The sequence below is a fragment of the Sparus aurata genome, chromosome 14, assembly GCF_900880675.1.
Source record: "Sparus aurata chromosome 14, fSpaAur1.1, whole genome shotgun sequence".
Taxonomy (NCBI): domain Eukaryota; kingdom Metazoa; phylum Chordata; class Actinopteri; order Spariformes; family Sparidae; genus Sparus; species Sparus aurata.
In genome coordinates this window covers 16,433,781-16,460,451 of record NC_044200.1, presented here as the reverse complement: position 1 = coordinate 16,460,451, position 26,671 = coordinate 16,433,781, and the positions used below count along the sequence as shown (strand labels likewise).

The 26,671-nt window shown below is 41.7% G+C and overlaps 2 protein-coding genes across 7 annotated transcripts in view; one reads left to right on the top strand and one right to left on the bottom strand.

Moving 5' to 3' along the window:
- Positions 1 to 5,810: 5,810 nt before the first annotated feature.
- Positions 5,811 to 8,230, top strand: LOC115595495 (trichohyalin-like). The gene is made up of 2 exons (XM_030440077.1): positions 5,811 to 6,100; positions 6,264 to 8,230. The coding sequence occupies exon 2, from the start codon at positions 6,282 to 6,284 to the stop codon at positions 7,635 to 7,637; it is 1,356 nt and encodes a 451-aa protein (XP_030295937.1). The 5' UTR covers positions 5,811 to 6,100; positions 6,264 to 6,281; the 3' UTR covers positions 7,638 to 8,230.
- Positions 8,231 to 15,223: 6,993 nt separating this feature from the next.
- The window catches only part of pcloa (piccolo presynaptic cytomatrix protein a), a 62,152-nt gene continuing 50,704 nt past the window's right edge, over positions 15,224 to 26,671 (bottom strand). For 3 of the 6 annotated variants that reach the window (XM_030440071.1, XM_030440072.1, XM_030440073.1), the window contains 8 exons: positions 26,359 to 26,605; positions 25,507 to 25,761; positions 24,191 to 24,379; positions 22,991 to 23,132; positions 22,764 to 22,825; positions 20,973 to 21,107; positions 19,224 to 19,369; positions 15,224 to 18,378 (listed from right to left, as the gene is read on the bottom strand). In XM_030440071.1, coding sequence (XP_030295931.1) covers positions 18,235 to 18,378; positions 19,224 to 19,369; positions 20,973 to 21,107; positions 22,764 to 22,825; positions 22,991 to 23,132; positions 24,191 to 24,379; positions 25,507 to 25,761; positions 26,359 to 26,605 — 1,320 coding nt within the window. In that variant the 3' untranslated portion in view covers positions 15,224 to 18,234. The remainder of the gene's footprint in view (positions 18,379 to 19,223; positions 19,370 to 20,972; positions 21,108 to 22,763; positions 22,826 to 22,990; positions 23,133 to 24,190; positions 24,380 to 25,506; positions 25,762 to 26,358; positions 26,606 to 26,671) is intronic. The other 3 variants (XM_030440074.1, XM_030440075.1, XM_030440076.1) reach the window with 3 other exon arrangements.

Sequence of the window (26,671 nt, the reverse complement as noted above, 5' to 3'; positions counted from 1 at the left end):
TTAGCCATATGTCCAGCAGTAACACATCTAACAGGTGACTCTGATGGATGTTTTGTGCTACTGTTTATGTCACCAAATGTACTTTCAGCCACAAATGTATCCACTCTGATCAAACTTTACGATCCACAGCTCTATCTTTTGACATCCGCTCAGGTGTCTTGCTCAATACACATTTATGTTTCCAGACTCCAGCTTTATTTAATGTTACAACACTGGCATTAGTCACTGGTCAGTGACAGCACATCCCTGACTGTGAATCATCTGGACATCAGGACTTTCCCAGGTGACCGTTTCAGGGCTGGAGAACAAATTCAGGCCAATGGGAAAAAAAAACCTCTGGTCATTAAATCAAAGTCCAGATGTTTTTTACTAGCCTGCTATCTAACAGGTTTCTCTGTATTTGTAGTTTCATGTCAAATGATTTGATGCATGTAGTTAGCGCCGTAGAGGAGATATCATTTTGAAGATCAGTATCCAATAAAGGGCCAGATTATTTGGGATTTCTCTGAAAGTTTTGCGTACAAACAAGTTCAATACCTCCAAGTGTAAATATCTGATAATAAACCAAAGCATTGGACACATTGGAATTTTGACTAGATGATGGCAATGAATGAAAAGTAAAATAATATATATAATATATATTCTAGGGGCTAATGGTGCATCAAAACTAATGAAACTTTGCACATGGGCCGCAAAACCTAAAATCTCAACCCCAATATTGGCAATAGAAGAACAAATCAGGACCACCAAAGCTATGATGATTCATCTTCTGAGGACCATGAATATTTGTAACAAAGTGTGTGCCATTCTATCCAGTAAATCTTGAGATATTTCACAGTATGAGTAGAACATTTGACCTGCTGGTGACTTTGGAAAGAAAAAGTCCCCAGATAGTCAAAGTCAGTATGATTCATCCTCTGTTGACCACAAATATCTGCACAAAAGCAATCCAACTGAACAGCTGTTGAGGTATTTCAGGCTGGATAAAAGTGGCGTACCGTCAGATAGACTTGCCTCTCGCAGAAGAACCAAATCTCACAAACCATAATATTGAAAAGGTAGGGAAGGCAATTTTGGAGAAAGATAGTCGATTGCTGAGTCTCATCCCCAGGTTGTGAATAACCTCCACTTTTGCATTTGATAACTTGCAAATGAGACTCAACAGTTAACAATGTTTCTGCAGAATCATTTGATCTATTTTATTAGATTTCCTATCCACTCTAATTCCCTTTGAAACAAGAGACAAAGCCTCAAAGAACAAATAGCTGGAAACAGTCTCTCAGTTGAATATTGACGATGACCCCCCCCCCCCCCCCCCCCCCCCCCAGAGATAGAGAGATTCTTGATGGCTGTGTGAACCCTGTGTGACCTAAGGATAAGCTGATGCATGCGGCAACGTCGCCTGATGTGGCCTCCTCAAATCGCTGTCGTTTTGATCAGCCTCACCGCTCGGTGAATCACAGACACGGGCCGCTTGCAGGCCCCCGTCTGACACAGGCTCACATCTTTTGAAGGCAAAAGAGGGGGAACAAACACATCTTTAGAAGTGAAGGATCTGAGGGATCCACGATCACAAAGAGAGAGGGAGAAAACAGTAGGGGAGTTACTGAGAAGAGGGATGGAGGGGATGAACATGAAAGACAACACAGGGAACATAAAACGAGGAAGGGAGACAGAAAAGGTACAATGCAGACAACAGAATGGGATCTGGCAGGAGAGAGCCTGGCACCCTTTGATCAAACTGTGATGGTTTTTTTCTGCAAGAAGCACATGAGAAGTCAACCAAGGCGTGTCCTTCAACACTTAACACACTTTCTCTATCCCAAAAAGACTTCAAAAGACGGTCAGTGGGCAATGTTTGGAGCTTTTTAGTGTAGCCAGTGGATATCTGGTTACCTGGAGAACGGATATCTTCAGTCTTTGCTCACAGCCCGATAACAAACTTGAGACGTGACGCCTCTGCATATGAATTCAGATGAAGTTTTTTAAAAGCTACAGAGGCTAAAAAATTCTTAGACGACAGGTAATGGTCTCTGAGTTTTGCGTTTCAGCCACTGTGTTCTGCTTCTTTTGCTCTCACACGGACTATTTATCTGCCTGCAACCAAAGTCTGCTCAAGTGTGATCGGTCAATACCAAAATGGACTATAAACAGACGACAAACTGACTACAAATGGAATCTGTCAGAACTGTTCAGACACCAAAACTGTCCGCTTGCCTACTGCTTCTCCACACATATGCATTGTAGATATCCATTTATAGAGATTAGAAGAGTGATGAGTGAGTAAATGAAGCAAAATTAGGGTAAATTACTTCCCTAATTCACCAATAAACAGGATTCAATAGATACAAACTAATAGGTTAACTCTCATGTTGTTAGCCAAATATGAAGCTCTAGTCAGCACTGAGGTAGATTAACACTAACTGGCTGCTAGCTGTAGCTTCATATTTAGCATACAGCTATCTATTCTGCAAAAGCATTTTTCCCCAAGTATGCAGAATTTCACATGGAAGTAAATATAACCGGATGCAATGTGACTCTGCGAATATCTAAATACAGCCAGATGAGATTTCAAACTTTTCTGAATATAGCTTGTGTCAAGACCTCAGAGCTCTTCTATGTTTGTCCCGTTTTCTCTATTTAAAAGTACAGTTGAGTCTCGCTGCTGCCTACGAGGTCCTGTGCGGCAATCACAGCCGTTTATGGTCTCTAACAGGTGTCCATGCAAAGGTTAAAATTACACCAGAGATCATCGACCACGATGAAGACGCCCAACGTTAGTCCCCACCGTGCCTCACACGGGGATTAGTCGGTCACCAATTACATGACTCTATTCTAAAATGGGGAAAGTATATCCGCCCTCCACTCTGGTGCTTTTTTTTAAATGGCACATATGAACACAGGCTTATTGGGGCTGGCTCTCCCACGCAACCAATCGTCCGATTAACGCTTTACGCAAATAAAAAGACAACTATAAAAAATTATATTCCACCTCTAAAGCTGCATCCTACACGCTGGACCTTTTTAATACTTTATGGCGCTTTAAAAAATGTTTTAAATGTTAATATCATAGTGCAGCAGTGGTCTAAGGCTAGTATCATATAACTACAACGGCCCAGATTTGAGGTTGGCCGCTGACCTTTGTTGCATGTCATGCCCTTTCTCTGCTGCTATTTTTGCCATTTCTTTGTGCTGGCAAATTATCCGTAAGCAAAATGAGCATTCATACTCATCTGGATATTTGAAGACATAATTTGATGTCATATCTTGCGTTGTTATTTCTCACATAATCCTGCAGTTTTAGTGGGTATGCATCCGGAAACTTTCTACAGTTTTATGAGGATTATTGGATGATGAGCTTCATTTTATTGGTGGCGAGGAGGATAGAAGATTTAAAGGCTTTGGTTGATTTACAAAGCGTGGGGTAATAACCTTTATGACTTTCGATTCAAAAGTTGTCTGAGGTGTTGAAGTGATGTGTGTTTATAAAAAAAAATATATCTTCCCGACTCATTTTGAAACACTCAGAAGGCAGAAGCAGGTGGTTTGTAGCTGCAGCTGCAGAGTCACCGCCCAGCAGGTGCTGCCACACTTAATCCGTCCTCTCTGTAAACACACACACACACACACACACACACACACACACGTAACACATATCTCGTTCTTCTCTCTGCCTGTCCCTGCAGTTACAGATGCATCAACACATGAAACTGCATTCAAGCATTCATTGCCTCGTTTCCTTTGTGAACTCTGACTTTGTGTTTTTGACTGAAGGGGAACACATGGAGTCATGGGTCCAAAGCAAATCGTCGCAGCAAGAGCCCTACAGGGTGAGTCTGCAAAACGGGTCTCTCACTCCCCCTGCTGGCAGAATTTTATAAATGCTGGCTATGTTATATTTCAAACCAAACTTTAAAGCCTTGCCCGCATACCGGCTGTATACGCGTGTAGAGTGTGCAAATTGTTTTTAAAATTATTTCAATTGTTGTCTTTCAAAACATAACAATTTTAGAATCTCTCTTAACACACACAGAAATACACACGCACACACACACGCATGCACGCGCGCACACACACACACACACACATGCACACACACACACACACACACACACACACAGTGTTGGGGAGTAACGAATTACATGTAACGACGTTACGTAATTTAATTACAAAATGTACGTAATTGTAATCCGTTACATTACTGGGAGAAAATATGTTATTAAATTACAGTTGCTTTTGGAAATTTCAATGATTACGACTTAAGTTACATTTGAAAAATCGCCGCCAAAGCTCGGATTTATTAAATAGTTTTTCGCCCCCCTGGATTCATGTTTGTTTTTAGTTTTTTTCATATCAACATCCTCCTTCCAAAACTGACGCTTATGATTGGCTCTCTCTGGTCATGTGCCATTCGACTCAACCGACAAACTGTACAGCGGCAGTCAGACTCAGCAGCAACAGTGTCGGCGGCGCACAAGATGTTCCTGGGCTGGAAATACAAAAAACACTTAATACAGACAGAAGCCAGGCTTCCCCGTATTACAAAGGTGGCTCTCTTTTTACCCGGCTAGATCACCATGGTAACTTATGCTTAGCTCATAACCTGGTCCCGACCAGGTTCTGTTCAGAGTTCAATCATAAAATCGGTTATAAAAGCGCCGCTATTTCACTATTCAACTCATTTACAGCTGACGTCACCTTTACTTTGAAAGTCCAGTCGAGCTGGATCAGAACGGAGCATTTGTGCGGAGGGAGAGATCGCGCTGATCCGCTGCTGTTTACTTTCTCTCTGAGCGTCTCCGCCTACAGATGTTCAGCTGAGGGGATACGCTGCTCAGCTGTTGATCCGACTCGCGTCAGAAGGTCATTTATTTACTTTTATATACAGTCAGTCACCACTGAAAGAAGTTGTGCGCTCGCAGCGGGACAGATACTTTAACTTAATGTCGTGGCGATGAATAAATTAATTGTTTCGCCTGTTATGTGTTGCCCAAACGCAAATCTTGAGTAGGTCTACTCTGTTTTCTCACATTTAAGAAGGTCTTTGTACAGAGACAACATGAGATTTGCTTGTAGCTACAGCACCTAAAAAACCCACTGTAACCTATTTTCATACGCACACCCAGCCTCGCTTTCAATAAAACACACACTGGCATTTTATAATTGCGATCAGTGAAATATATGAAAACAATATAAAACACAGTTCAAAACAACAGTTGTTGTTGCTCTAAAGCTTCATATTTAAAAGCAGCTCAATGTAGAGCTGTCAGAAATTAAAATCAGCCTCCTCTTGTCATATTTGGAGCAACACTGTTGCTTCAGGCTGTGATCAGGCTTTTTTGTATCGCTCATACTCTCTCCATTAAAACAACCTGCTCCTCTTGGCTGAAATCAGCCTGTTGTCGCTCCACTTAGTGAGGAAGTGAGCCTCCTTCGCAGTACAGGCCTAAGGTCAGACTCATAATATATGGTTAAACCTTTGAACTGAAAGGTTTATCACACTATAGATCTTAAAATGTGAAAATGGTTAGCAGTTGAGAGATTTCATTCAAAATTAAGAAAAGTAATCAAAATGTAATCAAATGTAATTAGTTACATTACTTTGAGAAAGTAATTGAAATAGTTACACTACTATTACATTTTCAGCAGGGTAACTTGTAATTGTAACCAACTACATTTCCAAAGTAATCTTCCCAACACTGCGCACACACACACACACACACACACACAGTTTGAATGATGCTTCCATTCTGAGGCTTTGATCTAAAGCAACCTCGAGAATTCTGCTGTTGGAACACCAGAGAGTTTAGGGGAGGTCTGAGTTCACAGCTTCACATACGTGTTTTAGACCTCAGTCGAGAAACATTGTCCAGCCGATTTTCTATAGACCAGATCTGATATTCACAGCTTCACAGCCGTGTCTTGGACCACAGTCGAGGAGAATCATCCAGACGATCTTTAGAGACCAGAGCCAGTATTAACATCTTAAACACGTGTTTTGGACCACAGTTGAGGAGGATCAGCCTGCTGATTTTCTACAAACGACAGTCTACGACAGATATCCACACTTTTGAAGACTTCAGGGCCATTTCAACTTTGTGTAAGTACACTTTAAATATTTGAATTTACTTGATTAATTAGTTCAAAGTCTTGTTTTTAGTCTTTTTGTGATAAAACAATTGTTAAGTTAACTGAAGATGAGAAAACACTAGTTTGTTTAATCCACTGAATTCCTGCTAATTCCCCTTTCTTTGTGTTTACAGTCTACCACGATCACCGAAATGCATCGCCAGAACAAAAGTCGAAACAACCCAAAGAAGATGGAGCAGGTGGTTTACGCTGCTCCACAAGCTCATCCCGTATCTCACCAGGGCGAGGGCCCTCAGGTCAGCTCTGACTCTGAGCGTCCTCGTCGACCCTGGAGGGAAGAGAAAATGGCCATGAGCTACACCATCCACAACCTCAAGTATAAGCTTGAAAGACTTGAGGGTCTTATGGATCTCAGGGAGAAAGGGTTCAAGGCCGAGTACAAAAACAAGTATGAGATCATCGCATCTCACGAGGCCACGATCTCAAACCTGAAGAGGGATCTCCAGTTCCAGGTGGCGCAGGTGGAGAGCCTCAAGCACCGGAGCCATCAGGAGAAGGACGAAATGGCAGCGAGACTGGAGGCAGAAAAACAAAAGCTGTCCGAGCAAAACAATCAGATGCTCCAGCTAGACCTCGACAAACAAAAGAGTGTTCTGCTCCAGATCGACCTGCAGATGAAGCAGTTGCAGGAGTTGGAGCAGGAGCTCCAGCAGAAAGACGACGTAATCCTTCATCTCAGGAAGGAGAAGATGGGTCTCTCTAACAAGCTCACGGAGGCCACAGACCAGCTGACAAACAGCAAAGCTGAATTTCTCCAGAGCGACCAGGCTTGGCAGACAAGATATGAAGCTCTGCAGGAGAAGTACAGCGAGCTGGAGGTCAAAGAACAGAGCTGGAAGACGAGTGTTGAACAGGCGGAGGAACAAAAGAAAGAGCTGGAGGAGCTCTCCATGAAACTGAAGGCGAGCAAGAGAGAGACGGCGGAATGTCTGCTGCAAAACAACAAGGACTGGCAGGCAAAATACGACGCTTTGGAGGAGAGGTTCAGACAACAGCTAGAGAAAGAACTCAGCAGGGAGGAGAAAATAACACAGGTGGAGGAAACAACCGAGGAGCAGGAGGAGAATCAACAAATCCTGGAGGTAACAGTCAGCCAGGTGGACATTGAGAATACAGAACCAGAGGACATCTGCTTCAGTACGGAGGAGGAAACTGAGGTGAAAGAGCAAAGTACGACAGATAAGAAGATGAGGAAGAAAGAAAAGAAAGCAATGAAGAAGAAGCAAAAACAAGAAATGGAAGACCTGAAAAGGAAACAACAAGAAGAGCACAAGGACCTGAAAGGCAAACAGAAGCTGGAAAAGCTTCAGGAGAAGGAAATGAACAAGAAGGAAGCACAGATGAAGGCGGAGCTCCAAAAGAGAGCAAAGGAGGAGAAAAAGGAAAGGAAAAGAAAGGAGAAGGAAAGAAAGAACGGTGGAGATAAATGTGACAGCGACGCGAAGATGGAGCGGGCTGCTGGTTGTTCAATAGAATGCCAACAGTAGCTCCATCATCCCCTCCTTCACCTCTCCACCGTTGCTCCATCTTCCTCCCTCCTTCACCTCTCCACCATTTCTCCATCTTCCCCCCTTCGCCTCTCCACAGCTTCCCCATCTTCCCCTCCTTCGCCTCTCCAGCCCTTCTCCATCTTCCCCTCCTTCACCTCTCCACAGCTTCTCCATCTTCCCCTCCTTCACCTCTCAAACGCTTCTCCATCTTCCTCACTCCTTCACCTCTCCCCCTCGAACCTCATCCTCACCACCTCTCTTCCCACCTTTCTCCATCTCACTCTGAACCAACCTCCATCTGACTCACCCCATCTTACAAAAACTGAGAATATTTCTTGGCAATCAGTCGACAGTGGCTCCACAATCAGCCTCTAACAGAAGGGTTTTCGCCTGGTGCTCAGGTTTTTCCTAATGAAATCAATATTTCATTGAAAAAACACTGCTGAATTTCTGTCCACTGTCTCAACTGACTTGCCCAAGAAAACTGACTTGAGACACCACCCAAATGTCTCAAGTCAAATTGTGGGTTTTCCCCTGGTGCTCAGGTTCCCACAACCAATTAAAATTCAAAATAAAAAATGTTAAATTTGTATTCTGTCACATTCTCATTCTTTTCAAATGTGCCCCACCCTTTGGTGAAGGAGTAAAATGTCAAAAACGACAAACTTACCCTGTGTTATAGAGGCGCTGCAGACACACCTCATGGATAATGCTCTTAAGTTGTCGAGTTTTTCTGGTAAAGAGAGAAAAACATTTTCAGCAGTCAAAGAACTAATATTTCCACAGTGAAAAAGTACACAATAAATGTGAGGACTGTCGTGTTTGATTTACCCTTCAAATATAGGCCCAAAGATATAAAATACACTAAAGTGCACTCTTTTTACTTCTGACTTTAAGTATGCACTCTAAATGACTATTTGCAATTGAGTATCATTTTTAAAAGTACATTTGTGGTTCATTTACAACCCACTTTTTATAACTGTGATTAAATACCACTTATTGTGTTTTAGAGTAAGTAGTTTTATTTTCAGAACTCTAAAGTTGACCTTAATCAAATCTATTTTGAAGAGTGCTTTTTAAAAGTATACTTTCATTATATTTTAAATCAAGCATTAAGCTTTATTTACAGTATCCTGACCTTTGACCTCACATCAAATCAATTCCTTCGAGGTTAGTTAGTTAGGTTAGAAGTTAGTTATCTGAGTTTCAGGCCCTGTAAACATTAGCCAGAGAGCTAGCATTAATGTCAGTTTCCCCCAACTCATATTCACTAGAGCATGTTGGAATGTTGTTATTGCAGCAATGTGGAGAAATCTCACAAGCTATCGCTACGTTATATTACACATGTCCATGAACTTTGACTTTTGGCCGGCTAATATCAGCAGACACAAGTTATTTCTCCCCAGTCTGTTTCCAGCAGCGGACTCTGACTGAAACGTCTGTAAAATGATGGATGAAGTCTTTTGAGTGTTACAAACAGCGCAGAATGACTCACTCACTGTCATAAGTTAAGTCATTTCTTCTAATAACATTTGGAAAGTCTAAAAGAGCCGCACCATTGAATTGTTTTGTCCCCCGTCAAGCTAGCCGGGCGCTAAACCAGAAGTGCGGCCGGTGAAGCCAGTTGGCCAGTTACCGCTGTACGTCATTGCGTCTGCTACACGTCAGTACGTCCGTATTATATAATCATTTTTATACAACAAGTAGTTCCGACCAAGCAATCTGATTGGTCAACAAGACGTTTAGACCGTGCTCAAATCAGCATGACAGCACGCCTGACTCATTACTCAAAATATTACTCTGCCAAGTCTGTGGCAATAGTGTATCCATCTCCATGGCAACATAGTAACTGTCAGAGCTGGAGCAAAAAAAATTAAAAGTACGGCTTGAAATTCAAACTTTCTGCCAAAAACAAGACCCCAAGAGAGTGAGAGATTGGCGATGAAATACAACGGAGCTGTCCGAGGAGGACAGCAACAGAGTCACTATTAAGAACTTTTGGAAGAAAATGTGCTCATTCATTTATAGGCAAATATAAATCGCTATTTTCTTATATTTGTCTTAAATCCAGTTCCATTATATCAGGTAAATCACATCCTGACAGCTTGGAATATTACTGTCAGATACTGTTCCCCCTCTGTTCAGTATGAAAGGAGGCTCACACGTCTTTCAAATTCATACTCCTGACTTCTTTCCCCACAACAGATAAGTCCTGTGATTTTCAGGCTGATATAATGAAATCTGACCATTTAAACAGGGGGAACGCATCCTGACAGCTTGGAATATTACTGTCAGATAATGTTCCCCCTCTGTTCAGTATGAAAGGAGGCTCACACATTTTTCAAATTCATACTCCTGACTTCTTTCCCCACAACAGGTAAGTACTGTGATTTTCAGGCTGATATCATCAAATTTGACTATTTAAACAAGGGGAACGCATCCTGACAGCTTGGAATATTACTGTCAGATACTGTTCCCTCTCTGTTCAGTATGAAAGGAGGCTCACACATTTTTCAAATTCATACTCCTGACTTCTTTCCCCACAACAGGTAAGTCCTGTGATTTTCAGGCTGATATAATTAAATCTGACCATTTAAACAGGGGGAACGCATCCTGACAGCTTGGAATATTACTGTCAGATACTGTTCCCTCTCTGTTCAGTATGAAAGGAGGCTCACACATTTTTCAAATTCATACTCCTGACTTCTTTCCCCACAACAGGTAAGTCCTGTGATTTTCAGGCTGATATGATTAAATCTGACCATTTAAACAGGGGGAACGCATCCTGACAGCTTGGAATATTACTGTCAGATACTGTTCCCCCTCTGTTCAGTATGAAAGGAGACTCACACATCTTTCAAATTCATACTCCTGACTTCTTTCCCCACAACAGGTAAGTCCTGTGATTTTCAGGCTGATATCATTAAATTTGACCATTTAAACAGGGGGAACGCATCCTGACAGCTTGGAATATTACTGTCAGATACTGTTCCCCCTCTGTTCAGTATGAAAGGAGACTCACACATCTTTCAAATTCATACTCCTGACTTCTTTCCCCACAACAGATAAGTCCTGTGATTTTCAGGCTGATATAATGAAATCTGACCATTTAAACAGGGGGAACGCATCCTGACAGCTTGGAATATTACTGTCAGATACTGTTCCCCCTCTGTTCAGTATGAAAGGAGACTCACACATCTTTCAAATTCATACTCCTGACTTCTTTCCCCACAACAGATAAGTCCTGTGATTTTCAGGCTGATATCATCAAATTTGACCATTTAAACAGGGGAAACGCATCCTGACAGCTTGGAATATTACTGTCAGATACTGTTCCCCCTCTGTTCAGTATGAAAGGAGGCTCACACGTCTTTCAAATTCATACTCCTGACTTCAATCCCCACAATAGATATGTCCTGTGATTTTCAGGCAGATATCATTAAATTTGACCATTTAAACAGGGGGAACGCATCCTGACAGCTTGGAATATTACTGTCAGATACTGTTCCCCCTCTGTTCAGTATGAAAGGAGGCTCACACTTCTTTCAAATTCATACTCCTGACTTCTTTCCCCACAACAGATAAGTCCTGTGATTTTCAGGCTGATATCATCAAATCTGACCATTTAAACAGGGGGAACGCATCCTGACAGCTTGGAATACTACTTTCAGATACTGTTCCCCCTCTGTTCAGTATGAAAGGAGGCTCACACTTCTTTCAAATTCATATTCCTCACTTCTTTCCCCACAACAGATAAGTCCTGTGATTTTCAGGCTGATATCATTAAATTTGACCATTTAAACAGGGGGAACGCATCCTGACGGCTTGGAATATTACTGTCAGATACTGTTCCCCCTCTGTTCAGCATGAAAGGAGGCTCACACATTTTTCAAATTCATACTCCTGACTTCTTTCCCCACAACAGGTAAGTCCTGTGATTTTCAGGCTGATATCATCAAATTTGACCATTCAAACAGTAGGAACACATCCTGACAGCTTGGAATATTACTGTCAGATACTGTTCCCCCTCTGTTCAGCATGAAAGGAGGCTCACACATCTTTCAAATTCATACTCCTGACTTCTTTCCCCACAACAGGTAAGTCCTGTGATTTTCAGGCTGATATAATTAAATTTGACCATTTAAACAGGGGGAACGCATCCTGACAGCTTGGAATATTACTGTCAGATACTGTTCCCCCTCTGTTCAGCTGTCCAAGCTGTCAGGATGCGTTCCCCCTGTAACTGTACATTAAAATGGACTCACGCCCCTCTGCAACTTTGCTTCCACCATCACCACTATCCACTTTGCTTCCACCATCACCACTATCTACTATCACCACCTGTCTGGAGGAGATAAAAGCGTGGATGAAGCACAACTTCCTGCAGTTAAACAGCTCCAAAACAGAAGTCATACTTGTTGGCATCCCTCACCAGATCCAGTCATCCTCCATAACCAGCATCACGTTTTCCGGGCAGGTCATTCCCCTCTCCACATCCGTCACTAACCTTGGTGTCTTATTTGACCCTCACCTCACCTTTGAGGCTCACATCAAACGTCTCTGCAAAAACTCCTTCCGTCACCTCTGAAATATTGCCAAACTCCGACCCTCACTCTCCTTTCCTGACGCTGAAAAGCTCAGTAAGTAAAGTATGAACACATCACACCCATCCTCCATTCACTTCATTGGCTTCCCGTCTCCGCCAGGATTGATTACAAGGTCTCCCTCCTCACTCACCAGTGCGTCCATGGCAACGCCCCCTCCTATCTTAAAGAACTGCTAACCCCACAAACCTCATCTCGATCCCTCCGCTCGACCAACTCTCACCGTCTACATCCCCCCAGGACTAAGTTCTGCACCTTAGGGGACCGAGCATTCTGTTCTGCCGCCCCTCGTCTACGGAACAGCCTCCCTGAATACCAGAGGGCACCACAGACTGTTGAATGTTTTAAAAAAGGACTTAAAACTTTCCTTTATAGCAGATCCTATGACCTTGCTTTTGACTTTCAGGTGTTTTTCTTTTACTAATGTTTTGGTGCTTTTCCTGTAGCACTTTGAGATTTATTTAAATGTAAAGTGCTTTACAAATTGAATATATTGTTATTATTATTATTATCATTATTTATGACTGATCAGAATATTACGTCACTGACCTCATCATGCAATCCATGGATCGTGACTGACTCAGAATCAGAATTCCTTTATTGGTCCTGAAAACAAGAATATTTGTGTGTCAGAGCAGCCTAAGGACAGTTCAATTTAACAATAAACAATAATAATAGTACAAAATAAACAATAAAATAGAAAAGGTAAGAAATAGATTCTTATATACGGTACTTACTTACAAGTGCCCCGCCCCTTTCTGTGACATAACCCCTATGAAGTCGTAATTCACATTTAATTTAGTTAATTGTATGGTAAAAGTACAGAACAGAACTCAATAACACTTGAGCTGAGGTGTCCAGATTACCTGAATGTCTCATTTAATTGCTAAGTGTTGAGGTAAATTCCACTTGAACATAATCTTCTAACTACATCTAATTAAATCCGTGAAGGACGTTATGTTTTGCTCGGAGCTCCAAACTCCATTGTGATTTTGGTCAGTTTTTCCTGCAGTGTTTGTTACATGACAGCACAGTTAGCCAACAGGCCCCATGTGTTGTGTTTAATAATGTCTCAGTATGTTAGTATGTCAGCATCTAGAAGGTCATTTTGAGCAGCTTAAGTAGTTTATACACACGACATGCAGCCTCATTGTAGTCTGCACAGTATGGATTCAGTGTGTTTGTCTCAGTTCTGGTTTAATGTGTTATTTAAATCACTGCCTCTGTTTCATAAGATGGACTTTAAAATCACATTACTCATGTATAAAGCACTAAATGTTCTCAGGACTTAATACATTTGGTTTACTTTTGGTTGACCTTTAAAACCACATTTATTAAATCTGATTATAGTACATTTTACATTGCAGAGTGATGTGAGACTCCTGAAGTGATGTCATGCACATGGTTACAGACTGCTATATCATTCTTTATTATATTAATATTAAAACAGCTGACAAGTGAAGTGAGCATTGATCATATTTGATATATACAATTTTTTTTCTGCAATGGAGACCAAAAAAACGGGCTACCATCACCTTCATTATCTATTTCCATTTTAGGAACGACTGATTTAGAAACAAGACCCATGTGTTGTTTAATAATGTCTGAGTTGGTTCGCCTCTCTCCATTTTTTATCACATTAATGAAGCTAACAGCAGCTCAGTGAGAGGTTTGTAACATTTTACCAGCAGCTGATATGAAATATACCTGAAGTGCTGCCTGTAATATCAGGAATCAGGCAGATAAAAAGTCATTTTGAGCAGCTACAGTAGTTTATATGCTCATTATGCAGCCTCATTGTAGTCTGCACAGAATGGTTTCTGTGTGTCTGTCTCAGTTCTGGTTTAATGTGTTTTTTAAGTCGCTGCATTTACTCCCTGTGTGTCAAAAGATAGAATTTAAAATCCTATTACTGGTCTATAAAGCACTAAATGTTCTCAGAACTGAGCACATTTGGTTTACTTGTACGGGGGATTGGGGGGGTTATTTAAAAAGTTCGTTCGGATACAGTTACTTATTTAAAAAAGTAGTCAGTAACATAATCGAGGTAAAATTGTCAGCTCATCTAAACTGGAGAATAAAACACAACTGTTCACTGTGGCTTTCAAATCAGTATAATTTTTAACAAAACAAAATACAAACATGTTTCCACACTGGCCCGTGTCCAGTCTATCCATCAAGTTCTAAATGTATTTTCTTGTGTATGCTCTTGAGCTTATCATCAGTCTCTACTGCCACTTGGGTTTACCGGTAGCTCAGCTGCAGATCACATTTCACTTCTTCATGTGTAATCTGTTCAAAAAAACAACTCTCAACAACATAGTTCCAGCTAAAATATGAACAAATAAAGATATAACTAGGCCAAGTAAGGAAGCTGTGGTCTAATTTTCTTTTTAAATGACTTTGACTTGTTGACTGTTTGAAAATGAGAAGTAGATCCGGTAATCCGGAAACCCAGAAAATAAATCCAGTTAATTGCAGCTACTTTCTAATTCAAAGAGTTTTATTTTGACAATTCTTTAATCTGCATTTTTATTTTATTTTTTTAAATGGACCACGGCATCCTTATGTTGCCTCAAGAAACCAGGCCGGCATTTCTATTGGCGTCTTAGTCAAGTTAGCCAACGTTAGCCACACTAAGTGAGTCAATTAAAATGCCCTCCCACTCCCGTCATGTTTTATAATTAAACGTTTTAAGCTTTTGTACTTTCACAAGTCAAAGCAAACAGCAGGCCTCCACTGATACTCTAAACAAAGAGTGAATGAAAACACATCTGTGCATGTGTGCCACATCTGTGCAGGCCCCGGTAAGGATGTTACCTTGGACTTAAAAGTCTTTGGACATGCTCAAAGGGAAAACATGTGGTGCCATCTTGTGGTCATAAGCTGTTACTTCATCTCATTGCTGTAACATTATATGAGACCACCTATGCAAGCTATGATTTTTCAATGTATAACAAAGTCAAACCACAACAACACTTCATTTGTACTGATATTTAATATTTAGACATGGGGCAACAGCCATTTTTACAGCACAATTTGCATAATTTATCAATACCTCCTGTATACAATCACAAAACCATGACAGTAGATTTTATTTTTTTTATCTGTTTACTTACAAGTGAAAAACCAGACAGGTTTTACAAGCATAATCTTTGTACAGTCAGCATACATCATCAATAATTTGAATAGGTTTTCTTCATAATTTCCTCTTTCTATAACATTTTGTTCTATATCTTCCTCTACCTTACTCTTCTTCTTCTTTTTTTTTTTTTTTTTTAATCTTTAATAATATCTGGACACAAAAATAGTATGAACCACCAACAAAACATGCAACATCCAGTGTGAGCACATTTAAATTCTCCTGCAACTGCTTGAGCTGTTAAGATAGACTTGGGTGTAGTTAGACTCTGGTAAACCTTTAGTGTTTGGTGTAAAGGGTCGGGTAAATCTGGGTCCCTATAGGCAGACGTGAAGTCATTTCCACTGTACATTGATCGAGAGAAAAACAACTTCCTTTTTACTTCTATGATCACATACCGTTATTTGTCTGCTAAAAGACCTATTGCTCCCCAAACTCCAGTATAAAAAAGCTTTGTATTTACACGGTTGGAAATAGAGAGATGGCGTCTGTGTGTCTGTGTGTGTGTGTGTGTTTCTTGTGTGTTTTACGAGAGATTTTAAAGTTGTTAATTTTTTGACAGACAACACTTAAAAGAAGAGATATGCATCACAGCCAATGGCATGCATGGACCTGGTATGAAGATGCTACACGCACACGAGCACATGGGTATCAAAATAAGGCAAACAAAAACACACAGTGACCTCAAAACTACGATAATGTCAGGTAAATTCAGGTTCACTGATTACAATGTTGTCTTCTTTTTTTGGTCATTTCTCATACACGTACTGCAAAAAGGAAACTATCCAAAGAGAGGGGGTGCATTAGAAGATGTTATTTCTTATGATACTGACTCATAACTAGGTGAAGTTCAGGGATATGTGCGTGTTATTTTCAATATGTGAGCGTGTGTGTCGGTGCACAAGGGCAAAAATGTTGGTTCTCTGAGTTTCAGGCCCTCTAAACCTTGTAAACAAGCACTACATTGTGTATAAAAAACAAAAGTATCAACCCTTTTTTATGTACAACTGATATGTACTGTAAACAAATATGAAAAAGTCTCACAGGCAATAAATAAAGATTCTTATAGCAATACAAAAGAACATTAAATAAAATTAAAAAATTGACATATTAAAGCAATAACCATTCATGGAGGACATGAAAACACAAGGAAAAATGGATGCTAATGTGTTCTCTTCTGCAAAGTGTCACATTTCTGGCAAGTCAAGATGCAGTCACCACCTTTGAGACCGTAGATGTTGCATAGAAATCCCTTCAGATATTAAGTTTCACCGGAGAGTTTGTCTGAAAATGCTGAATTAACCAGCCTCTCAAACACACAGCATGACCTTTCTCAAGATTTTTGAAAGACGCAACGATGAAATGTAACACAAATATGTCGAAAAACAAATCCGGGACAAAACATCAGCATGCTACTGCGATAGCATTATTGTATCTCAGAGTGGTAATAGTGCTTCTTCGTGGATCTGATCTTTTTGTTCGCTGCAGTATCTCCTGATATTGTGTCTCTCTACCTCTCTACTCTCTCCCACTTGGAAAAAAACAAGAAAGCAAATCTCCCCTTTTCAGCCGGACTGTGACGTCAGTTTTACATTCTAAGCAGAAAAAAGTGCAAAATACCACAAAAAGCGTGCGTTGGCGAGTTGACTGCGATACAAGACTCGTAATGTGCTCGGGATCTCACAAAGAAAATAAACAGGAAATACTTCAAAATCTCATGTGGTGAGCGTGTCACATTCTAAGGGGCGTCGTGGATAAATAAAAACTCTATGTCACAATCATCAAGACTGGATTGTCTGTGATAAAGATATCTATATATCTATCTATATATGTTATAATTCATGTCCAGCTATGACACTTCACTATATACAAAGTGAACCTTGGAGGTGATTTTTTTTTGTTTTTTTTCATTATCGGTGCAGAACATGTAGCACTGCATACCAAATAGACTCATGCGCACAATATATAGTGTCCAATTTGATATATATATCAATATAGATCCTTTATCAAACAATAATAATCATTTGATAGAACTCGAGAAAAAAGATGGGGTCCGAAGTGAATGAAGTCATGCTTGCTGAGATTTTTTTTTCCCTCCTCAACTGGAATGCTAGGTAGTGTGTTTATAAAATATACTATGCGTCCTTCCCAGGATAGATTCTTAAGCACTTAAATAATTGAGGAGAAGACAAATGATAGAACTCTACGCTAATATCATAATACAAAAATAAATAAGAGCCCTCCATAGGCGGAGTCTTCAGTATTTCTTTTTCCCAAAATGCTTTGTAAATCAATAAAACTCTGCGGTCATAATAAAGCAATTTCATGGATAAAACATCTAAATAAATCTACGAGTGTGTCCATTCCCTGTAGAATTAAAATTTCTCTTCTGCTGTGAATGACTGTGTGCAAACTTGTCGTGTGTGTGAGCGTGTGTATCGTGAATTAAAGTGTGTAATACCTGGTTGATTCCGCACTTGACCTCCGAACTCTGTGTTCCCCTCAGCCTCAGCCTGGCCACACAACTGTACACTGTATGTCCTGTAAACTTGTGTTCGCTCCCTGCAAACACATTACTACTTCCTCCAGACTTCCTCGTGCGTGACAGAAATCATCATCGAGCTTACCAACGAAAGCATCCTCTAAAAACTATCCGAGCCCTGAAACAAAGATCGGAGAAAGAGATATTTTTGCCCCCCTCGCGCACACACAAACCACCCTACCCCCCTCGCCCGACAGGAGCGGATCAGTGTTACAGATGTTGAACCGAAGTGTCCCAAGATGTCAGAAACCTCCTCGTGTCCTCTCAGGTTTAGTTTTTTTTTTTTCTTTCGGATGGAGCCTCCTTCTATGAGTGGATCTGGGCGGTGCTGGCGAGCAGTTTGTGCCAGCTCACGACTCGCTTGCGTAGGTCGACTTTGTCCAGCCACACGTAAGCCTCCCCAATCAGGGTCTTCTTCACAAACTTGCCGCCATTGGACACCAGGAACAGCTGAGGTGAAGAGGACAGAAAGCAGTGTGTCTTATGATTAAAAGGTGCAATGTGTACGAATTTGAGTTAAAACGATTCCAAAATAAACATTATCAACAAAATGTGAAGAAATAACAGCTGCGACGTGTCAAAGATGTTTATTGTGTTGCAGAGACGTTTACTGGAGTTAGCATGCTAACCAGCTAGCAGTATAAACACCCACAATCTTCAGATAGAGTTGGCTAATAACACCACGACTAACTTATCTTCGACTCACACATTTCCTCTTTAAATATTCAAAGTAATTCACCAGGTTTGCTGGAGACTGGTGTGTGCTGAATGCTAAGACAGGCTTTATGCTAAGCTAGGTTAAATGTCTCCTGGTTCTAGCTTCATACTGAGCGTACATCCGCAAGAGTGGTATAGAACCTCCCACGTCACTCTCGGCTAGAAATCAAAATGAACAAATAATAAGCATGTTTTTTTTAGAGGTTCATGTTTAAATTATTACAAGGGGTATATATTATTTGAAATCTGATACTATCATACTGCTGTGTGAGTGTGTGTGTGTGTGTGTGTGTGTGTGTGTACAACCCAGTGTCACAAAAGACTTTCAAAATAAAGCTTTCTTAGAAACATTTCAGATTATGGTTGAAGTTTAGCCAAACATCATGTTTTGGGTTAAAATAACGTATGTTCATTATTTGTATCAAATAAAAGTCCTGTGTCTGACTCATCCATCCCCTCCCACCTATTCCCTATGTGGACCTCACTCATCATACTAAGTTCATCCTAGTTAGTTTGAAAGTTGTGTTTAGTGTCCTGTTACAGGACGTGTGTGTGTGTGTTAAGGACTGGGGGACTACCTGTAGAGAGTGTCCCGTGGGGTTCATACAGAAGCGGAAGGTTTCGTTAAACGACGGCTCGCGGTCATGACGACACACTCTGGTCTTCTTCTTGATGATCCTCTTCTGGGTGGCGATGTTCACCACATAGAGCTTCACATAGAGATCTGTGGACACAAACACACACAGAATAACCTACCTTGTATTTTGCACATGTGAAAAAGTAAATAAACTATATTTTTATATGTAGTTTAAGATGGTTTTGGTCATCAATATCTAAGATAGGTGGAGTTTTACTTTGTCTCCGGCCACTAGAGGGCAATAAGAGAGCTTCGATGCCAGACACGGTGTATTTTCAGTCAAAGCCTTTTAACATGGAGAGAATAAACTCTGAAGATACAAATAAACACCAAAACCAGCTCTAGAAAAAAACACACAGCTGCACATGGCCAACAATAAAGTGCTGGCTGCAGATCCCATCTGGAAGAAAATGCAAGTGGAACACGTGGCAGGTCTCTTGGGTATGAGGACGTAAATATTAGAAGAGGAGGGGAGGTGGGCGGCAATCTGTGTTTTATCAAGGAGTCTAATTTTTTCTGTGCACACCAGAGACACATCTGCCCAGTGTTTGGAACATTGGGTTCACCTGTTATCCACCTACATAATGATGTGCTGTGCATAAACACCACTGGTATGATCAGGGTGCTGCTAGTTTTCTATCCTACAAGACAGTTACACTAATAACACTAGTTTGTATCTTTTATTTAGTATTTTTAACAGTAAAATTGTGAAAAATTGCACTATAATCAACTGCGAAATATCTTTTGTTCCACACAGATCTGAACCTTAAATGTTTGTCTGCTATTTAGCTTAACTTTGCATCTAATATAGGTGATGAAACTGTTCGTAAATATGAAAAAAAACAAAAATTCCTTATTTTTTAAAAAAATTAACGCATATTTTAACTATAAAATTGAAAATGAATTATTTAAAAAGTATATCTATATAAAAAATAAATAATAACTACAATATTTGGCAGTCTTTACTGTCACTTAGTTTGGTTCGGTGCCCACTTTTGTCAGTTTTGTATCTAGAGCTGCAATGATCAGTCGATTAATTCAGTCGTTTTTCAAGCAAAGATTTACAACATTTGCTCGTTCCAGATTGTTAGATGTACGGATTCATTGCTTTTCATGTTCATTCGTGTGAGTAAATGAAGAGTCTTTGGGTTTTGGACTGTTGGTTAAAGAAGTCAGTTGTGATGATGTTCATTTTATTGACTGATAGATTAATTGACACACTAATTAATTGCTAGTTGTCTCTTAAGCATTTATTCGATGTTCACTGCTTGTAAAATGTGGACAGAGTGATGCATCGCACCCCTAACATGTCCATACTGTGCTCCTTATGTAAGAGGCATTTGTGTGTGAGCTACTCCTGTCTTAGCCGTGTTTTTAACCTTGCACATACAGTATATACATCACTGGAGGCTGGTAAATATATGCGTTATGCTCCACTCCCAGGGAATATTGGCCGTGAAACGCTATCGCAACACCTGTGGCTCCACATATCGAGGAAAAACTGGCACGGATTATGTCAGATGCCAGTCTTTCCACAAAACAAGTGTCTGTGTGGGCCTCCCTGCTGTCAAGTATTAAGAATGATATGCATCACATGACACTGTCTTCGAAGGCTGTGAATTCCTGCAACTGAACTAAAGCTCAAATGGGATGGTGTGTGTGCTGTCATGTGTGTGCTGTTTTCCATTACCAGGCAGGTGGTCTGGACTCTTGAACTTGTAGGTGATGTTGCGACATTGAAGAATCTCAAGGACCAGTTGCTCACCCTCCGTCTTCACCTCCTTCTTCAGGGCGATCTTTATCTCCCCTATTACCTGGGACTTACCTACATTCACACACACACACACACACACACACACACACACACACACACACACACACACACACACACACATTGGATCAGCTGAGCACAGTGAAATTATACCACATATGGGTTGCTCGGCTATAAATATTCAATGCCTGCTCTATGAATTTGCTCCCGCTGTCAGAATTCTCTCACTCCTTCTTTGAAATGAGGTGTCCTCTGTGTGTGCGACTCCCCTCTGCTGGGCACTAAGTGTACTCTCATGATGAGTAATATCAAACACGCCTGCAAGCAATCACATTTATTTGTTTAACAAGGATGGGGAGAAGTTATGAGGAGCTTTGCCTGGCTTCTGGTTGCCTTGGAAACTGAACTGAAATGACAGTTTTGAGAGCTGGGTCAACAAGACTCTGGTGCAGACTCTGTACAGTATTCAGCTTCAGTCTCACACCATGTTGTTGATGCGAAAGTCAAAAACTCAGCGTTTATAGCACTTAAAGGTCATCTTTGTGTCTAACTCAAATGGAGGGAGGCTCCGTCTGCCTGTGTCCTTTGATTTTCTCAACAGCAGTTCATCAGATCGACTCCACACTTGGCGGATGCATTGCTGAGGACCTGAGGAGGTGCAGCGTGCAGTGTGGACACTTGAGATCTACCGGACAGATTTATTAGTGGTGACATACTTATTAGTAGTCTGCCAGAAGTACACCCAGTGTAGCGCATTGAGATGAACCCGTATTAACTGCTACCCGAGTGAACGGCATGCTGGGTAACACTCACTATCAGTTGCTTGCTACAGGACATTTAAAAACCTATGAAGAAAGAGACACCAGAAAGACAAAAACCGGGTCCCAAATATCTAAATAACCTGGTCCTAAATAGCTAAATAACTCAGTTACAAATAGCTAAATAACCCAGCCTTAAATATCTTAATAACCCGGTCCCAAATAACTAAATAATCCGGTCCTAAATATCTAAATAACATAATAAATAGCCTGGCGCTAACGAGCTAGCTGATAGCAATGAAAGCGAGCAGATTGTCGCATGCTGGGGTTCATCCATAGACACTGTATTCACTGTGTTGGGCTTTGACCTCATTGAGGCCATAAAATGCTCGTGTGAGATTTCGCAGCCAAATAACGCCTATACTGTGACACTGCTAGGGGATGCAACTATGTCACAGGAGCCCCAAGGGAGTTCAGTGTCGAGCGTGAAGCCGTTTGGATGAGTGGTTTTGAATGGGCACTGCACTAGTTAGTAAAAAATAGATTGCCTCTGAACTTCACAGGCAGGAAAGAGAAATTTGAAAAATCATGAAGGATATATTGATGAAATAAACCCGTTTATTAATTTGTTAATTGGCCTAAATATCATGTGAATGATACATATAATCATTTTAATAATTGCTGTGGAGAAAGTCAAGTAAACATACAGAGCAATGAGATTTTAAAGATAAAGAAACCATCAAAATAAATAAGCAATGACATTAAAAGGGAGAATAAATGAATAATTAATCACTATTACTGTTCCCTGAGGCGGAACATCTGAGTCTACATTCTGTACTAGAAACTGCAATTATTAGTTTATTTACTGGTTTAAGGTTTTAATGACTGCAAGGCCCTCAAGAGAGAAATAATTCACACATACTGTACACAGCACATGTAGTGTACATCTAACCTTCAATGTCACCGTGTCCCATTGATGATTTCATCGCGTCCGTGCCGTTTGGGATCTTTCCACTAAAGGGGAAGAGAGAGAGAGATTTCAAAACTCCACAGCAACTAAACATATTGTACCACACATCCTCTGCTTTGAATGTCTATTAGTTTGGCTTTAAAAAAAACCCATTTAGAACTCATCTGAAGTGTGAAATGAGGCCTTTGTTTTTAGCACTGAATACTTACAATCGAGGCACCTGGAAGATGGCACTGTCCACCTCGTTCATCTCTCCGTCTTCGTCTAACAGGCTGTAGGCGCTGCCGCTCAGGCCGCTGTCCAGGGAGGCGGCTGTGACCGGGGCGTCGCTGGATCTGTAGCCCGACCGAGCTGTGCGGAGAAACAACCACACCCATCACGACAAAGAGACAGGAAGAAAAGACTGCACCTCTGCCGGGTCCAAGAAAGTAAAAACTACGGGCCAAGAAGGATTAGTTGATATCTGCAGCGGCTCAAATCCATCATCATCTTCATACTTAAAATAATTAATGTCGCAGTCGAATGGGAAGCTTATTCAGGACTTGTTTGTAATGAATTGCGCACAAAAACACTTGCGGACTAGCGAGAAGCACATGAACGTAGAGTCTTTCTTTCGGACAAAAACAGGACGGCAATAACTCACATATGAAGCTTTAACAGACAAATACATTCAGAATAATATCACATGGATATGCTTATGTAGACTAAACAAGAGGCACGTAGACCCTCGTAACATCGTTAGTCGTCTATATGAACTATTATTTATAATCTAGTATCTCAATCTCGGCATTAATTTAGTTTAAAAGCTACATGACTATACAGGAGTTTAAAGGATGTTTATGAGTGTACCTTGTCATAAATGTTCAACATATTTTAGATGTTACTCTTTAAGACAAACATTTTCATTACAACATTTGGTTCTCAGGTAGCTGATCAGGCAGTGTGATAGAGTATGAGCGATGTGAGATGCGTGGATGTGGTGCAGAACAGGATCCATGACGACACGTTTCTTTCCTTTCAGGCCACTCGACGCGGATTTTTTTAGTTTGTTGTTGTTGCAAAAGCTCACTAATACCAGTTCAATGAAGTGACGTGGGAGTCATGGCGCAGCGGATGTGTGGCAGTGTGGCACAGTGTTCACTCTCAATGAATCACATGACAGTTTGGGACATTCATTTCCTGGTATTAGTGAGCTGTGTCGGTGGCCGTAGAGAAAAGCGTGTCTCGCTGCATGAATCTCTGGTGATGTGCAACTTTCTCTCTGTCTTCCTGTAAAACTCCCCTCCCTCTTTCTGCAGGTGTGCGTTAGTAGTGTGGCATCCTCTCTTTCTCTCACTCTCTCTTTCTCCCCTTGCTCCATCTGTGCTTCAGTCACACGACAGAGAGGAGACTCTTGGGCAAACTCTCACCTCCGATGCTCTGCGGCCTTTCTTCTGACACGGCTTTCCTGAGGGTCAGGTGTCTGCCGTCTGCTCTGCTCCCTTTGGCCGACACAACCGATGGCAGGGCAGGCAGCCAATCGGACTGGGCCCTCTGAATGGTGAGCACGCCCACCACGCTGTGTCTCTGGTGCCTCAGTGAGAGGCGGCCTCTTTGGCCTGGACGTGTTTGTTTTCGCAGGCGCAGGTCAGATGTCAGGGGTGGGGGTGGGGGGGGTCAACGCCAGGAAACAAAGGTCATGAGGTCGCAGTTTAAGATGGAGGGAGGGAGGAGCGAGATGGAGATTCAGAGAGCGGTTCATCTTCACCATGTCAAGTCACATGCAGCCACAGTGTGCGGTGCACATTCGCCCCTCCTGCATGTCAAGAGGCGGGGTGTGCAGCATCTACTGAGGTGCATTGTGGGTCCGGTAGTTGTTCAAACAAAAAGTGTGTTTGGGGGGGGGGGGGGGGGGGGAGGTCGGGTTAGCGGACTGCATGCACAGCCATCTCAGTGGGGGAGCTTCAGAAAAGCTGGTCGTTGTTGGTTAACAGAAAGGAAATAAAAAAAGAAATTAAAACCAAAAGAGGTTAATGATATTTTAGGGAGGGGGAGGGATTACAACTTTCTTCTGTTTTACTGATCGGATCAATCAATCCAAAATATTTAACTGCTAGCTGATGACAGAAACATTTTCCCGGTGGAGCAACAGAGTTTATAATTTGCTCGTCTTGTTGTTTCAGAGAGCGTGGGTGACATTGTGCTGTGACAGTACTTTAGAATATGTGCTGCAACTCTGCTGTTACTTCTTCAGAATATACTTATTTTCCATACTGCCATACTCTCCTCAAGTAAAGTTAATCTATTTAAATTGCTTTTCAAAACAGCAAAACCTAACTCAAACCTAGGTACACGTTTTTATTTTTGTGAAACTTTATATCAAAATAAGATTTACTGCCTGTTTAGTTTGATTTTTTTTATCATTAAAAGGTTTTTGAGTAGTTACTTCTGGCCTTAAACACGCATGATTACGCCTCTTTGGGTTAATTAAAAAGGGTCAGTGTGCTGCAGTACAGGTGAGATGCTGGCTCTACACACTTGTGGGTACACACAGAAGAGAAGCGGTGAGGGGTTTGACACACTGCGAGTACAACGGAGGAGAGGAGGGCGTAAAGGGTGAGGGGAAACCAAGAATAGAAAAAGGAAATTAAAGGAACAGAAATAAACAAAAATAACTGAACAGAAGGTAGAACAGATGAGTGCGAGGAGGCCATGCTGCGTGGGCTTTATTTGCGTCTTGGTTTACTTGGTTGGAGGCGTTGCTGCGACTGCTGCGACTGCTGTGGGGCATCGCCCGCTGCTACGGCAGTGCCTCTGCCGCTTCCTGCGCCGCTGTCCTGATGGTGTTGCCGTGCAGCGCTTTTGCTGGAGCGTGAAGAGCCGTGCGAGCGAGAGTGTTGGCTGTGTCCGTGGCTGTGGCTTTGGCTCTGGCCCTCGGACGGGGAAGGCTTCGATGTGCCAGGGCTACTGTGAGATTTCTCGATAGTGGGCACCTGCGTGTCTAAAACAACCAGATTTACCAAATTACCAAAAAAAACTATCTTGAACTTAGAGGCTGTTACTTTTTGTGTACCACCTGGGGTGAATGACTAACTGGCTACTTAGAAAATCTATTTAGCCAGCATTGTAACTGCCTTATTAAGTCTACGATCTTGTAGTGTCCTCATTAAATTTGATGGTTATTTTGCTAAATTAGGGGAGCAGTCAAAGCCTTCCACGGCCATATTGCCTTCTGTGTTAGAGGGAAGATAGAGGGAAGCTAAGGCTAGGCCTCTGAGCTGGGTGACATCATGGCAACCAAGAAAACAGACCATGAGAAAGCAAAAAAGCATGGAGCTTAAGCTATGATTTGTGCGGAAAAATGGGCATAGGAAGGTGCTGGTATAAAGAAAAGAGAGTGAAACAGGTGGACAGAGGTAGACACCGAGATAGTGGGAGGAAACAGACCAGAGAAGCAGTGGCAGGAAGTAAAAAAGGAAGAGAGGAGTGAAGAAGAAAGAAGAGGGAACAGAAACAGTAGAGGCAGCAGAGTACAGAGGGCTGTTAAGGAGTGATGGTGGTAATGTCAAGCAGGTGAGGGAATTTCATTGCGTCCTACCCTTGGCCGGGTCTGGAAAGATCCCGTGGCTTCGGCTCTTGATGACGGACGATTTGGGGGAGTCCTGATTGTCGTGCGCGGAGCCGGTGGTTTTGGGGGAGGAGTGCTGGGAGGAGGGTTTAGAGGAACCGTGTCGGCCCTGGCCTGAGTGGGAGCGCCGGTGGTGGTCCCCCTCGCTCTGCTCCTTCAGGGGGAGCCACCGCGGGACGTTGTCCAGCTGGGCTGTGTTCGACAGGTCTATGAGGACCTGGGAGCAGACGCAGCCGTTTTATGGGCATGTGTATGAAAGCGTATTGGTACACAACTGAAGAAA